The sequence below is a fragment of the Periplaneta americana genome, chromosome 10, assembly GCF_040183065.1.
Source record: "Periplaneta americana isolate PAMFEO1 chromosome 10, P.americana_PAMFEO1_priV1, whole genome shotgun sequence".
NCBI lineage: Eukaryota > Metazoa > Arthropoda > Insecta > Blattodea > Blattidae > Periplaneta > Periplaneta americana.
This window is the reverse complement of record NC_091126.1, coordinates 50,101,808-50,117,102: the sequence shown is the minus strand read 5'-3', so window position 1 is coordinate 50,117,102 and position 15,295 is coordinate 50,101,808. Positions and strand designations below refer to the sequence as shown.

The following is a 15,295-nucleotide window of genomic DNA, read 5'->3' as shown; positions in this document are numbered from 1 at the left end:
CCAACGAGTGGCCAGTAACATGGAACGACGTGTTGAGTTGTGCCTTATGCACGATGGAGGACATTTTCAACATTTGCTATAGAGGTAAATAATCTCCCAAAATTCCTCTACATTTTAGGTATAATAAGTTGTCGCTAGCACAATTCGTTTTGAAACAATTAATGAAAGAAATGTGTCAATTCTATATAAATTACTCTGTATTATAAATTACACATAATACAATTAGACATAAACCTCAGTTTTAACACAATCGAGAAAGAAGAAATTACTGAATGGAGGGAATGTACTCACAACTATCCCTCAGTAATCTATTTTGCAACATCATTCTTTTTATATCGTGAAAGATTATTATCTTAGACCATTACTATCGAATAACAAGTCTTTCGGAAATTCTGATACTTAATCTAATAAGATATTAATAATTGGCATATTTAACATCTTTAGAAGTTACAATATGTTATATTAAATAAGGAAGCAGTCATCTAGCAATGAATAAAGGTTATTATTATTATTATTATTATTATTATTATTATTATTATTATTATTATTATTATTATTCCTGCTTCTGCTGTTTTAAGTGCACCAGATTTAGAATCTTATTATTATGTTCAACTTTAGTTCCCATAAATGCTGTACCAGCCTCTGCCAAGTAGGCCACAAGATGGTAGCAAAAAAATCTTTTGGACAGTCAATTATTACCACTAACTGTTATTACAATGCAAATAAAAAAAATAAGATACATGGCTTTATTTTTAAATGTTTCGCATCAAGTGATGTCCAGTGTTTCCTGAGTCAGAAAATGCAGCCTCATTTCATTTTTTTGTTTTTTGTTCTTTTAAATTCCCAGTACCAATTTTCTAAGATCAAGCATTTTGTGAAGACAAGGAACATTAACGCCTACAAATCTCCATCTAAACCTTTACACCTTTCGGACAGTGAGCGACTACATAAAAATCATAAATAAACATTCGCAATTCTACAATGTCAAAAAACCATTCATTATTTTGAGAGGTGATAGTATTTATCAAAACAAGAAAACAATGTCTAATAAAATGGTCCTAAAATTAATATCTTCCGAAATATAATTCATTGTAATGCATCCTTGTGCCCTACATCTTAGTTTCCTTGCTGTTATGAATACTACGACTTCTCAGAGTAATGAATGCTTTTTTTAATGGAAGTCGCAATGAGCATCTCCTATGACGATGATAAACAAATACTCATATTTCAAGATATAAATCTTAGGACCTATCTTTATTACACTTTGTTTTCTCGTTTTGATGAATACTATCATCTCTCAGAATATTGTATGCCTCTGCTTTCTAAACAGAAATCATACTGAGCATCTCCTATGATGTTGAACAAGTACTCATATCTCGGAAACTATTAATTTTAGGATCCATGTTTAATAGACTTTGTTTTTTGTATGGATACTACGACCTCCCAGAATACTGAATGCGTTTTTTTAATGAAATCACACGAGCATGTTCTATGATCGTAATGAACAAGTACCAGTACTCATATCCCGTAAGATATTAATTTCAGGACCCATGTTTGTTAGACTTCGTTTTCTTGTTTTGATGCACAGGGCCACCTCTCAAAATATTGTATGTTTTAACACCTTGTATAGTACACTGAGAAATATTCATTCCAACCTCATAACCATAAATTCACACTCGAAGTGACTGCCAGAAAAAGCATGAAATTCCCTTCTACAAGGATTGCTTGAGTAAAATTGTCTGGCATTTTCCCTGTGTTCTACCACCATCTCAGGCCATCCTCTTAGCCAATTTACAAAGTATGAGGCATTATGGGACCTTTGTAACATAGCTGCAGGCTAAGATGCCACTTACAAGCAAACATTCTGATGGGGGCATATAAAGTTATTTTTTTTCTTTCACCATATTAATAATGTCAAAAGAAGTGCTTTATACAAATTTTGGCCACTCAACAGCAATTACAAGGGCCGTAAAATATAACTTCGCCAGGGGTCGTTAATAGAAAGAAAACACAATTTCAATGGAAAAATTTATTGGAACAGACACAGCAATTGTTGAGCTATTTTTCAACATATTCCCCACTGAAATTGAGACATCTGTCATCATGGGATGGACAGAGAGGTGCAGACGGCTGTCAAATGTTCATCCGAGACAGCAGACTTCTATGACACAAGGATACAAAAATTGATCCCATGGTATGATAAATGTCTCAATTCCAGTGGGGGATATGTTGACAAAATTTCGCAGGAAGGTAGTTTATAGCCTAAGTTTTTTTTTTTCTTTCGAAAATGAATTTTTGTAACTCATGTAGGTTGGAGCCGCACCAGGTTCCCCATTGTGGTGCAAGGGAAAACCCAGTGCATTCAAGCACATGGACAGAAGAGATCAGCATAAATTTTCTTCAAAAAATGAGAACGAAGGGGCTCAGAGCATCACACATTTTAGTGTAGGAGCCCCGCAAATAGTTCAGAAACCAGCAAAGAAATCGAGTTCTTCCATTGCCCCCGACAACCTTTATGTGGGATTAAAATTTTTTAGCCTATTAAAAATGATACGGAATATTTTAATAAAAAACCAGCAGGATATACTGACACAATTGAGTAACAAAACGTGGTACTGGATTCACTCTTGTCACATACTGGATGCAGTAGCATCAAAATCGGGATAGCAAACAAAAGTTAATTCAAAACCAACCTTCTGTGAACTTTCTTGCAGCCATAACTCTGCCGAATGCACAGTGGGTAGAAAACCGATGTGTGTAGGGCAGAGAGCTCCCAAAGCCCTAACTGTAGTGAAAATGTCAACCCTCTCTCTCTCTCTTAGCATATAGCCTGACAAAGTTTAAAGAACCATCAAAGTCAGCAGTTTGGAGAAGACTTATTTCTCAAAAATGATAACGAAAGGGCTCAAAGCCCCGCCAACTTCACTGTAGCAGCCTGCAGGGCTACTAGTAACCAGCAAAGAAATCGAGCTCCCCATTGCTTCTCACAGTCTTTATGTGGGATTTAAATTTTTGAGACTACAAAAAATGACCAGGAATACTGCAGTCACCAATCCGCAGGATATAATGGCGCGATTAAGTAGCAGGACATGCTCCTGGATTCACCTGTGACTGATTCTAGTCACAGTAGCAAAAATATTGGGAGCCCAAACAAGTTTAATTGAAAAAAAAAACTTCTGCAAACATTCTCGTGGCCATAACTTTGTCGTGTGCAGTGGGAAGAAAGCCGATGTGTGTAGGGACAGAGAGGTTGCCAAGGCCTAACTATAGTCTAAGGGACAGTCCTGTGTCTCGAAGCATACGAATGATGGCCAGCAGAGCCAGGCAAATTAAAAGAAACCGTCAAAATCGACTGTTCAAAAGAGAATTTTTTTCGAAAATGAAGACAAAGGGGCTGAGAGCCACGCCCACTTTACTAGTAGAGTCCCACAAGGCTACTATTAATCAGCAAAGAAATCGAGCTCCTCCGTTGTCTCTCACAGCTTTTACATGGGAATAAAATTGTTTAGCCTATCAAAAATGACAAAGGATATTTTAGTCACAAATCAGCAGGATATAATGGCATGATCGAGTAATGAGGTGTGATCCTGGATTATCCATGACCACAGAATTACTGGATTACCCGTGACCGGTAGGGTTACTAGATGTAAAAATGAAAAGCATAACATTTTTCCTGAAAAACCAGGATTTTCCACAAAAAAGCAGGACATAAAAATGCGACATTAATTTTGAATAATTCTGATAAGAATGTAAATTGTTGAACTTGGTGTGCAAGATAGAAGGGACTCAGAGGAAATGAAAGTTCTGGAAGTACACTAATCAATAATCGAAAGCTTCTTCCATGAATATTTTTCCATGATCGAATCACAACTGTCTGCTAGATCACAGTTGTCATTTGTTGCTCTTTGATCATATTGTAGATTCGACTGCAATCTGTGATAAAGTGTAAGCATCACTTATGTTATAACATACATCGTGCGAAAACTTACATTTTTTATGTCCAGTAGCATTAAAAAGCAGGACAATATAAGATTTTTTACAATGCCTGGCCAAACGCAAGACACACACCTTAAAAGCAGGACATGTCCAGCGCAATCTGGACGTCTGGTAACCTATGTGACCCACTTTGGATGTGACAGCATCAAAATTGGGATCCCGAACAAGTCATTTTTCGGGGAGGAGAAAACAATCTTCCGCGAACTTCCTTGTGGTAAAAACTCCGCTGAATATGTAGTGTGAGAGAGCCGTTGAGTGTAGGGCAGAGGTGTTCCCGAGCCTGACTGTGTGCAAGGGATAATCCTGTGTCTCCAAGCATATGGACAGTAGAGCACGGCAAATTTAAAATAAAAATGGTCAAAATTGGCTCTTCAGAGAAAATGTTTTTCGAAAATGAGAACAAAGAAGCTGAGAGCCCCATCCACTTTACCATAGGAGCCCCACATAGGTACTAGTGACCAGGGAAAATATCAAGCTCCTCCATTGTCTCTGACAGCCTTTGCATGGTATTAAAGTTTTTGGACCTGAGCAGGAAAATAATTTTATTCAGAAATCAGTGGGATGTGGTGCAATAGTTTAATGGAGCGTGGTCTTGGATTCATCTCTGACCCATGTCAGATGCGGTAACATCATAATCAGGATGCCAAACAAAAGTTCATCAACATCCTTCATGCATTAGGCAACCCTGTCTGTAGCAGTCTATATTACTGTTCTGTCCATCATTTCCTTGGACGTCCAATGTCTCTTCTACCAATCGGTCTGTAGTTGAAAAACCGATGTGGTAGCCTAGTAGGTTGCACTCTTTGTACATGGGATAACCAATTATTCCTGTATTGCTTTACTCTCTCGTTTATCTCAAATATTTTTAATTCTTCTCGGATATCTGCATTCCTTTTACAAAAATTCATTTTCGGAAAAAAAATCCCAAGGCTGTTTAGTATTCGTGACAGTGAAAATAGCATAAAAATATTTCTCAAGAAATATATTTCATTTTTCGTTTCAGTATGATAGAAATATACGTATATATAAGCTAAAGGAAAGGAATATCCTATCCATTTTGAATCTTGCGTACACTACTTTTAACACTTGAATATAATTAATTGATTAACTAGCGGACTTACTCGTGTTAATTATGTAAGATTTGTGCGGCTTACAGATGTTTCAGTGCTTCACGCACCATCCTCAGAGCCTACTAGATCTCGGCGTCATCTCGAACTTCTCTACCTGTTATGTGGGTGTGTTTGATTGTTGAAAGGTGTTGAAGAGTGGAGTCAAATAGTGTGTGTGTACTGAAATTGATCTGTGTGTTGAGAATTTGATTGGGGTGTGTTTTAGTGTGTTTGTATATTTCGTATTGTTCTAGTGTGTTGAGTTTTTGGTTCTTTTGTATGTGTAGGATTTCCATGTCCGCATTTATGTTATTGTATGTATGGTTAGCATTGGTTATGTGATCGGCGCATGTAGATGTATTGTGTCCTCTGGTTATTGCTTTAATGTGTTCTTTGTAGCGTGTTTGGAATGATCTGCCTGTCTGTCCTATGTAGAACTTATCGCAACTATTACATGTGAGTTTGTATACACCTGTGTGGTTGTATTTATGTGTGTTGAGATGTCTTTGTAGTGTGTTTTCTGTTCTGTATGTTATGTTGTATTTCTGCTTTCTGAATGAAGATGCGATCTTATGTGTGCTTTTGTTTTCATATGTTAGTGTGATGTATTTCTTGTGTTATTGTGTTTGTGTTGTGTTGTAACAAACACAAAAACACGCAAAACACAACACAAACACAAGAACACAAGAAATACATCTCACTAACATACGAAAACAAAAGCACACATAAGATCGCATCTTCATTCAGAAAGCAGAAATACAACATAACATACAGAACAGAAAACATATTACAAAGACATCTCAACACAACTAAATACAACCACACAGGTGTATACAAACTCACATGTAATAGTTGCGACAAGTTATACATAGGACAGACAGGCAGATCATTCCAAACATGCTACAAAGAACACATTAAAGCAATAACCAGAGGACACAATACATCTACATACGCCAATCACATAACCAATGCTAACCATACATACAATAACATAAATGCGGACAAGGAAATCCTACACATACAGCCCAAGAACCAAAAACTCAACACACTAGAACAATACGAAATATACAAACACACTAAAACACACCCCAATCAAATTCTCAACACACAGATCAATTTCAGTACACACACACTATCTGACTCCACTCTTCAACACCTTTCCACAATCAAACACACCCACATAACAGGCAGAGAAGTTCGAGATGATGCCGAGATCTAGTAGGCTCTGAGGATGGTGCGTGAAGCACTGAAACAGCTGTAAGCCGCACAAATCTTACATAATTAATACGAGTAAGTCCGCTAGTTAATCAATTAAGAATATCCTATACCTCTCTTTTGAATAATAGTTATATTTTAAATGTTATATAACACAACATTTTATTTGGTTGTGACAATCTTTTCACCATTAATTTGATAGAATATTGCATTAAAAAATAAACGGAAGGTTTTTTTCTCTAATGGACTACTGAAAATTCCTTATCATGAATATAAAATTACAAACCTCTGCACTCTGGGAACTGGAAGTCCTGGCTTCTTATGTTGAACCAGATGTTGTTGCACAAGATCTGCCAACTTGCCTTGTTGTGCCAACATTGATAGAAAAGTGCAAATGAACTCATCATAATTATGTGTCCTTCGACAATCATCAATCTGCAAAAGAATATATAAGGCTTCTATTATTTGGCACGTTAAATTAACACTGCTTACACAAAGGTAACATTTCAGAACCAAACTCCCATTTAGATTCAATTCTCATGTGAATGGCTCATGTCAGACAGAGTGCAAGACTTGTATACCAGCGAAATTTAAATTTATATGTAGCAAAATTATTTTTCTAGAGAAAATAAGGACTATTGCTTGGTACTCTTAGAAATTATATGCGAAACAGCATGAAAACATTTGAAGAGTTGACAATTATTTGCATACTACAATGATAATGATAATGATAATAATAATAATAATAATAATAATAATAATAATAACAATAATCATAACAACTGCAACAACGACCTCAAAATCACTATCAGTATTTGCATACATCCCATTTATTGTACTGCTTTTTACATTCCATAAATTTAGAAACTGAAATATGTGTATTTCCTCTTATGAATAAAATCTTTGTATGAATTTTACTGGCAAAATGTGAAATTAGCCTACAGTGTTTTATTTCCTTTTGCAGTGTGTTCTAGAAACGAAAGACAACTACTGGTATTACTACTTTCTCAGGAAAAAATGAAAGTAAATTAAAATAATTACATAACAAACATTACTTTAAGAGCTTCAATCCAATATACAGTGTAACCAAAAGAAAAAAAAAAAAAGAAATTATAATACGTAAAATTATCTGAGAACACTTTTTTTGTAAATAAACTACCTGAATTCAGTCAAATTCGTAAATGCATGAAACTTCAGAGTAAAGCATGCTAGAGGTCTAGGGAAGAAATACTTCACTTGGCATGACTGTAGCAGCAGCAGCAGCAGCAGCAGCAGCAACATAGAGAAATGCATTACAAAACCTCCAACTCCATGTATATGACAGACTATTGGAATTACAACAGAGTATTATTGCCACTAGTGGCAAAATTCGAAATTATATCTCATGTTACACAGCCCGATCAGTATTACAGTATTAGTATTATTAATACTTTTCATAGTACTCCCCAAAGGATCACATAATGATTTATCAGTTTAAATGAATATTTACCCACAATACTGTAGGCATACCATATATGATTTTGGGTTTAACACATGCATATTAATATAATGGTTGAACATCATACTGAAAACCAATGATAACCTCCCTGATCACATATGTATATATCAGATTGACCATTCCCATATTATGAAATGGCCACATAAAATAAGAACCACCACCAGTCTCCAAGGTCAAAAAAGAATTTTTGGTAATGACCACTAGAAGGAAGTACAGTTGCTCCAAGGAATTCCATAAGGGTTATAACGTGACTTCTTTGCAGTCACTAGATGGCAGCTTACTAAAATTGATAAAAGTGGTTGCCTTGAAAATCCATTAGGCTGATCAATCTGTTATATATGATCAGAGATAACATATTCCTTCTGCTACCCAATCTGTTAAAAACGGTTAAGGTAGTATGTGATTCAAACATAACAGGATAACCAACATCTAATCAATGAACAACTGAACAAAAATTGCTCATATGCTATTTTGTATTTGAATGAAATCCTAAATCAGCTATACAAAAAGACGATTTTATAGTTCAATAATTATATCAATGCTATAAAACTAAGAAATAGTGTAAATAACGGATATTCATAACATGTTTAAAATTGTCCGATTGACAACACATCATATAACCAACTTTTTTCCCCATCATTCCAATCTGAACACAGCAAATCTCCAGCCCCAATGTGGCAAACTAAGAAACTTCTATGATGATACACCTTGCATCATAAGAGTTAACACCCCTGGCAGCAGTAGCAGCAGTAATAGTGATGATGATGATAATGATAATACGAGACTTGAAAAAATGAAGCCCGTCCCAACAGATTTATATTAAAGGAGGCACTAAAACTGAAAGTAAAAGGGAAAAACTTGTTGGAAGACCGAGAAAAAGAAGGGAAGATCAAATAAAGAGGGGTGTTAAAAAAGAGGAAAACCATGGTGAGAAATAGTGGCAGAGAACAGCTGGGAGGACTGTGAGAGATGGAGGATGGTATCTCATACTAGACCCCATAACCAGGGACACAAGTCTAGATGAAGAAGAAAAAGTATAACAGATAAAGAAACATAAATGATGAATGCAGTACGTTTTCTCAGGCTATGCTCAGACCGAACTATGTTACAGAACTTTTTTATTTCGTAGCATGTTATGAAAAGTTACACCAAGTTTCAGTTTCATAACAATTTTCATGTTACATAACCATAGGCAGAAATAGAATGACTTCCTTAAGTAGGAGGTAATAGGATGATAAAATACGCTAATACATAAATACGTATTCTTATCATGATAATACGATTGTCCCCATAAACACAGGAAAAAAAAAAAAACAAATACATAGAAGACTACATACACAACGAAAAATAAACGTTCATTATGCCCTCTGAAAACTGTACCTTGTTTAACTAAGTACTGTACAGCAAAATGTCAATTATATCAAATAAATATTGTCGATTTTTGTTAACAAGATCCAAAGATCCTTGTGCGAACTAGAGAGCTGTGCCTTCTCTAATTCCGTAGGATGCTTCATATTTGTCCACTTCGAAATTTGTTACCATTTGTATGATCACTAGCTGTAGGTTGATTGTTATCACTAGCAGATACACCAACACTTATACTATTAACCGTAGTATTGGTATGTTATTCATTATTATTATTGTACTAACAAAGTAATATATTTACTTTCATTTTTTTTTCCTATTTTTAAAAGTGGGACATCCCGCGAACTCATTGTCACATGAAGTGAACTAAATGAGTTCTCTCTAGAAAATGTTTCAAGTTTATCTCATTTCTTTCTTACCCATGGTATAAAAAGACATTCGCACAATAAATGTCTATATATAGAAACATAACATTTACATAAATGTAAATTTTATATTAATTTGCAGATAAAACTATTATAGCTACTCAAAATGATGCTTTCTTCATACTGAAGGCTAAAGAGAGAAAACTGGAAAATTAAAACGGATACAATTTGAGTAGTCACATGTGATATACCATTTTAAGAAGGAAAACCAAACAATAAATTGGTAAAATAAAACATAAATCAAAATTTTCACCCAAATTCTATTTCCACTTCTCTTAAAGAGAAGATAAAAGAATACCTAACAGAAATACATCCTTTATGATTATTATACATAAAGTCAAATTAATTTCATTTATGACTTGTATCTTGAAAAACGTATATAGTTTTGTAATATTTCTAACACATTCCATTGATATGTTAGGGTCTTTTACATGCTGGAAATTAAGCAACATGGGACCCTTTGTTCCCAAAGGAAGTCGTACTATACATTTTCTTAGCTGAAAAAACTATTGTCATCTGCCATGTTAAACCCACGAACCTCAGATCCAAATAATAGTATGATAGTTGTTAGATCACAGAGGACGACTAAGAAATGTCTTTAAACATTAACAAAATTAAAATAGAAGAGTCTCACCTTGTACTTCTTACGCTTATCATTCTCATCACGTAAATTCCCTTCACAGACACTGATCTCATTTTCCAGATTTTTCAGAAGAGCCAACAGATCTTTGGGAGCAAATGTGTGTGGTTCAAATAGTTCTGGATATTTTGAACAAAGTTTCGTGTCCACTTTCTTATGATTTGTAGTTGTCGAGCCTGTATCACTTGAAATTAGACTTGATCCCTGCTTTTGATGTTCTTCAGTTTCTTTCTCCCACACTCTCTGTCCTCCATCCAAGCACACTTTCTTTGTTGCGTTCATAACTTCTGTACAAGCACGTTTACAATTTGTATTCAATCCAGTTACATTGCGACCTATAAGAAAAATTACAACAAAAAATGGAAGAACATTACCAGTTTTCTGTACCAGCAACCCCATGTTTCATTGAAATTCCAGCAATAGAATTGGTAAATAAAAAAAAATAAATAATTCAGGACGGGATTATAGTTAAAACAATTATTATCCAAATGTTAGATTTTATCCCTGTAATATATATTCCAACTAAATCTTGTATGTGCCAAGTTCTTGTTAATGTCTGACTGACTCAGAATTTAGCTGTTGGGTAGTCGATCATGTCATGGAACTCGACATTTCCAACGTTTCGAAACTACATGCAGGTTCCATCATCAGGACAGATAGGTAAGACCACAGAGGTGGCTCATTCGTCCAAATTAGCCAGGCATAATGACCTCAACAAAATACACGAACTCTTCTTAGCTAGCTCTCCTGATGATGGAATCTATATGTAATTCTGAAACGCTAAAAATGTCAAGTTCCATGGCACAGTGGAATACCTAAAAGCCTAAATCTGATCATAGTCACCGTGAAAAATCTAAAAACCCATATACACCTGTACTTACTTATGGCTTTTAAGGAACCCGAATTCTCGAGAGAAAAAAAAAAAAAGCGAACAAATGTTCTTAAATTATCCTGAATATATTAGTGAATGCATTTTATTAACAGATATTACCAATCAACAGCTATATTTTAGTTAATTCCTGACAAGAAAACAGAATCAACATTTGGCATGAAAGCTTCATGGCCAGTGATGAATTGTCCGACACTTGGCACTTCTGTGGTTAGATCACAATCCTGCAATGTACACACATTACAAATAAAACAATATTCCTGAAGGATATAAAGTAAAACCTGAATTATATGTCCTCAAATTTCAGGAAATACAAATCTAATAACTCAGAAAAACAAACAATCAAGGAGGTGATGAAAATGTTGTGAACTGAATAGAAAATGACAAGTATCATGTACAAATAAAAACATATTAACAAATACAATATAAAATTCTGCTGTATTATATAAACTGAAAAACTTATTCAACAAGAAAATAAATTGAACAAATTACCATAACAAACATCTTAGAGACTAACATGGCTTGCCAGTAAAAAACAACTTTTTAAGTCATTAGTAAAAAAAAAACAGTTGAACTAAATCATTCTTGAAATCGTGAGGAAATTCATTGTAGCTCAACAGACTAACAGGATTCCAAGGCTGATGGGTTTGGTCGATTGTGCATGCAAACTTCTTTATTGACTGCCCTGTATTAATTTAGAGAACCAGAGATGACTACGGTGCTTTAATTATTTTCTACACAAATTGTTATTGAAAAAGAATACACAAATTGTTATTGAAAACGAGTACACAAATTGCTAGAAATACTTCCAAAAGCAGAACTTCTCCTGAAAGTGGAAACAATATACCGATACATAAATTTTACTAATGAAAAGTAAAAAAGTAGACATTAAGAACCCAGATTTATATCAAAATAGTTTTGCCACAATATGACATGAACTAGGAGTATCATTTCAAGTTATCAAGAACTACATTTAGAATCAGTCATAATATCGAAATGTTAAATATGAAATTATTCTAGTTTATGTAACTGTAACAAATGCTTGCTATCTAAGATACTGCATTTTGCTAACCTGGGTTAACTGAAGTTTCGAAAATCAGATAATATAGCATTCATTTTCTCAGTTTTGTTTAACTTTTGACATAATATTTTTAAAACTTTCAATGAAACCAAATACAGTAAAGCTTTGATTATCATCTTCCACTATCATAATTTCTACTAACCGTCATTCTGTAAGGAAACCAATAAATTCAATTATCATTGAAATTTTATTAATCATAGATCTTTAAAGATCATGTAATGGTACATTTCCCCTGGATGTACAACATTTGCTCATTTTTGAGAATTCACTTATGTGCTTGATCAATGAACGAAGGTTATGAAATAACGAAGTCGAAAGAAGTAAGATGATCCAGCAACTCCAGAACTCAAATCTGCTTCAAAATTATAGATGTCATTTACTTCATAAACTTTCATTTCTCGAGATCACAAGGAACTCTCTTCACCTTGTGAATGATTAACTCTTATGTCCTTTGCGTAGGTAATATTGCAAGATATATGTCTATTAATATAAGTGACAGTTCCCAATCAGGTGCATTCATATTGGTTTTACTGCTTGCAATCATCATAATGTATATCTCTAGTTAGCAGCTTCATGTTTCTGTACGTGATTACGACATCCAGTAGCATTCTGTTTGCCCACTGACTTTGTGGCGTCTGTGTCAACTGTTAATTTTACTCTCACATTTGGTAAACAAATATGGCATCTCATCCGAAAATGTGATTCAATGTTTATTCAGTTTACAGCTTCTATAAAGATTTTCTGTTAAATCCTGCAAGTAACGTAATGGATTAATAATTTTTATTCCATAAAATCAATTTGATAGTGTTAACGAATAACATTTCTTGTAACACACAATTTTGTTCACAGTTATAATTTAAAAGAGAGATGTTTACATATCACTGTAACATGGGTTTAAATGATTCGATTATTATCATTTCAATAAACATTGCATTTTCTTGAAAAGAATTAGCGATGATAATCGAAGCTCTACTGTGTAATCTCTTGTGTCCATAATGTCCTCAGTATAGAGACTGAACAAATAACAATGAATGACAATTAAATCATATATCAATGTATTATACAAATCTCTTAGTTATTGATTCTGTCAAGTAATTTCTAAATTCAACAGTCATTGTTAACTCGTTGAAAAAATATCTGTGATATCTCTAACATGCAGAGATGGAAAGTCTGATGTATGAGTAACAAGTGACGAATTAAAACATGAGCCCACAGCCTTTGTAGTCTGACATAGCTACAAGAGTGCAATATTGGAAGTTGCATCAGAAAATAAAATCTGTAACTACAACAAATCAAAGTGTATTATCCAAACAATCGTTTTGAGAATGCTTTGGAATAGACTTTAGCCATTACTGGGAGAAAAAAAAACCAGAATACGCTACATTCTGAAGTCTGGAACTATCTTCTCTTTTTTCAGGTGAAAGTGGAGGGCAGGTTGTCCTTAATGTAATGTTGCAAATGATTAAATTGAATGGTCTCAATCAGTAGAAAATCCTTCTTTCTTCTTTGCTTGAAGACAAAGATGGACCAAACATTCAAAATGTCGTATTTTTATGATTCATCAATAAAGAGAAAAATTTCAACCAAAATTCTTCCTCCTCATTTAATATGCGTTTTAGCCTATGACACTGCTTTCGACTGCAGAAGTTTTTGAGCATCAATAATAATCTTTCACAAAAAGACTAAGGTACAGTGGATCCAATCTCCCAAAGGTTTTGTGTTCTATATTTCTCAAGACTAGTAAAATCTAAATTAAATTACCCTTCCATAACTCACCATTATTTTTCCCCCTTGAACTATCTTTACTTATAGATTCTTTTTGTTTCTTACTTGACAAACACGAAGTCATGCCACTTACCTGTTGGCGAATCTGCTTTGTCGTCAGCATGACCTGCCCCTGCAGTGACTCCTGCTGCAGCTGCTCCAGCACCTGCCATACGGATAACAACCAACTTCTTGAAATCTTTGCTTGATGTGGGACTACTCTGTCCTGAGTTCCAGCCCCAGCCTGCAGAGATACAAAAAATTACAAATACTTACAACATGAAAGTTTCAATTATAAGAGTTTTAATGTTCTCTCAACTAAAACTTATTTCTACGTCTTTGACTGATGACTTAATTAAATACAAAATAGGAAACGTTATACTCCAGTTCTTGAATTGACATTTTAACTACTTACACAAAAAATAAGCATCATTAAATAGCGTACACTTTCTCATTACACATTACATCTTTTTATAAATGAAAAATAAAAATGGTTTTTCCAATAAATTATCCATAACCACAGTCTCATTAATCCTTTTCTTTTGTGAAATATCATTTTCACTGTGTAATCCTTTCCACAGTTATTTACAGTAAAAGAGAGTAAAGAGAGCTGCAATATTTCTCTTGTGCACTGCCTCAAATATTGTCTTGCTTATTTTTTATCAACACTTACTTTATTCGCCAAATTTAATCGAAACTCTCTTGAGATAAATCACCTCCAGGTGCAGAACTTCGTATCTCCAAATCATATCCTCAAATTTGTTCCCCTATTTCTCGTGCTTAATGTTATTCTTCCAACTTACCAACATAAGACAGATGTTACTGAAGCTCGTAACATTTATTCACTCAACAATATGACGATTAATTTGCAAGAGAGCTTTCATTTAATTTCATACAATCATGACTACTGATGTTAATGGGATACAGGTACGATGTATCCTATAATTATGAGAGATTAATTACTAAGAATGTTTTATGCACAAATTATTAAGGAGCTCACGAAGAAACGAAAAATATATGTAATTGAAAATTTATCGAAATACTGCATGCCAATAACACATTAAATTTCGGAGTTTTGAAACTGAATTCAAAATTTTGACAAATTCCAAACTTAGCACATATGGAATCCATCATTATTTTCACAGTATCCAACTTATTTTTTGCAACATCTAAAACTGTTTAAGCTGCTGCAATGTATTTCTTCCCAACACTGTGTAACAATTTATTATTTCAGGAATGCTGTTTTCAGGGAAAACTTACGGGAAATTACAATTATCTAGATTACTTCTACAAACTGTATTTCAACTTGAACT

The 15,295-nt window shown here is 34.1% G+C and overlaps 1 protein-coding gene across 2 annotated transcripts in view; it reads right to left on the bottom strand.

The window, feature by feature from the left end:
* The window catches only part of caly (ubiquitin carboxyl-terminal hydrolase calypso), an 81,288-nt gene that overhangs the window by 16,081 nt on the left and 49,912 nt on the right, over positions 1 to 15,295 (bottom strand). For both annotated transcript variants that reach the window (XM_069837403.1, XM_069837404.1), the window contains exons 8-10: positions 14,077 to 14,226; positions 10,243 to 10,583; positions 6,607 to 6,755 (exon numbers count right to left, since the gene is read on the bottom strand). In XM_069837403.1, the coding sequence (XP_069693504.1) occupies positions 6,607 to 6,755; positions 10,243 to 10,583; positions 14,077 to 14,226 (640 nt within the window). The remainder of the gene's footprint in view (positions 1 to 6,606; positions 6,756 to 10,242; positions 10,584 to 14,076; positions 14,227 to 15,295) is intronic.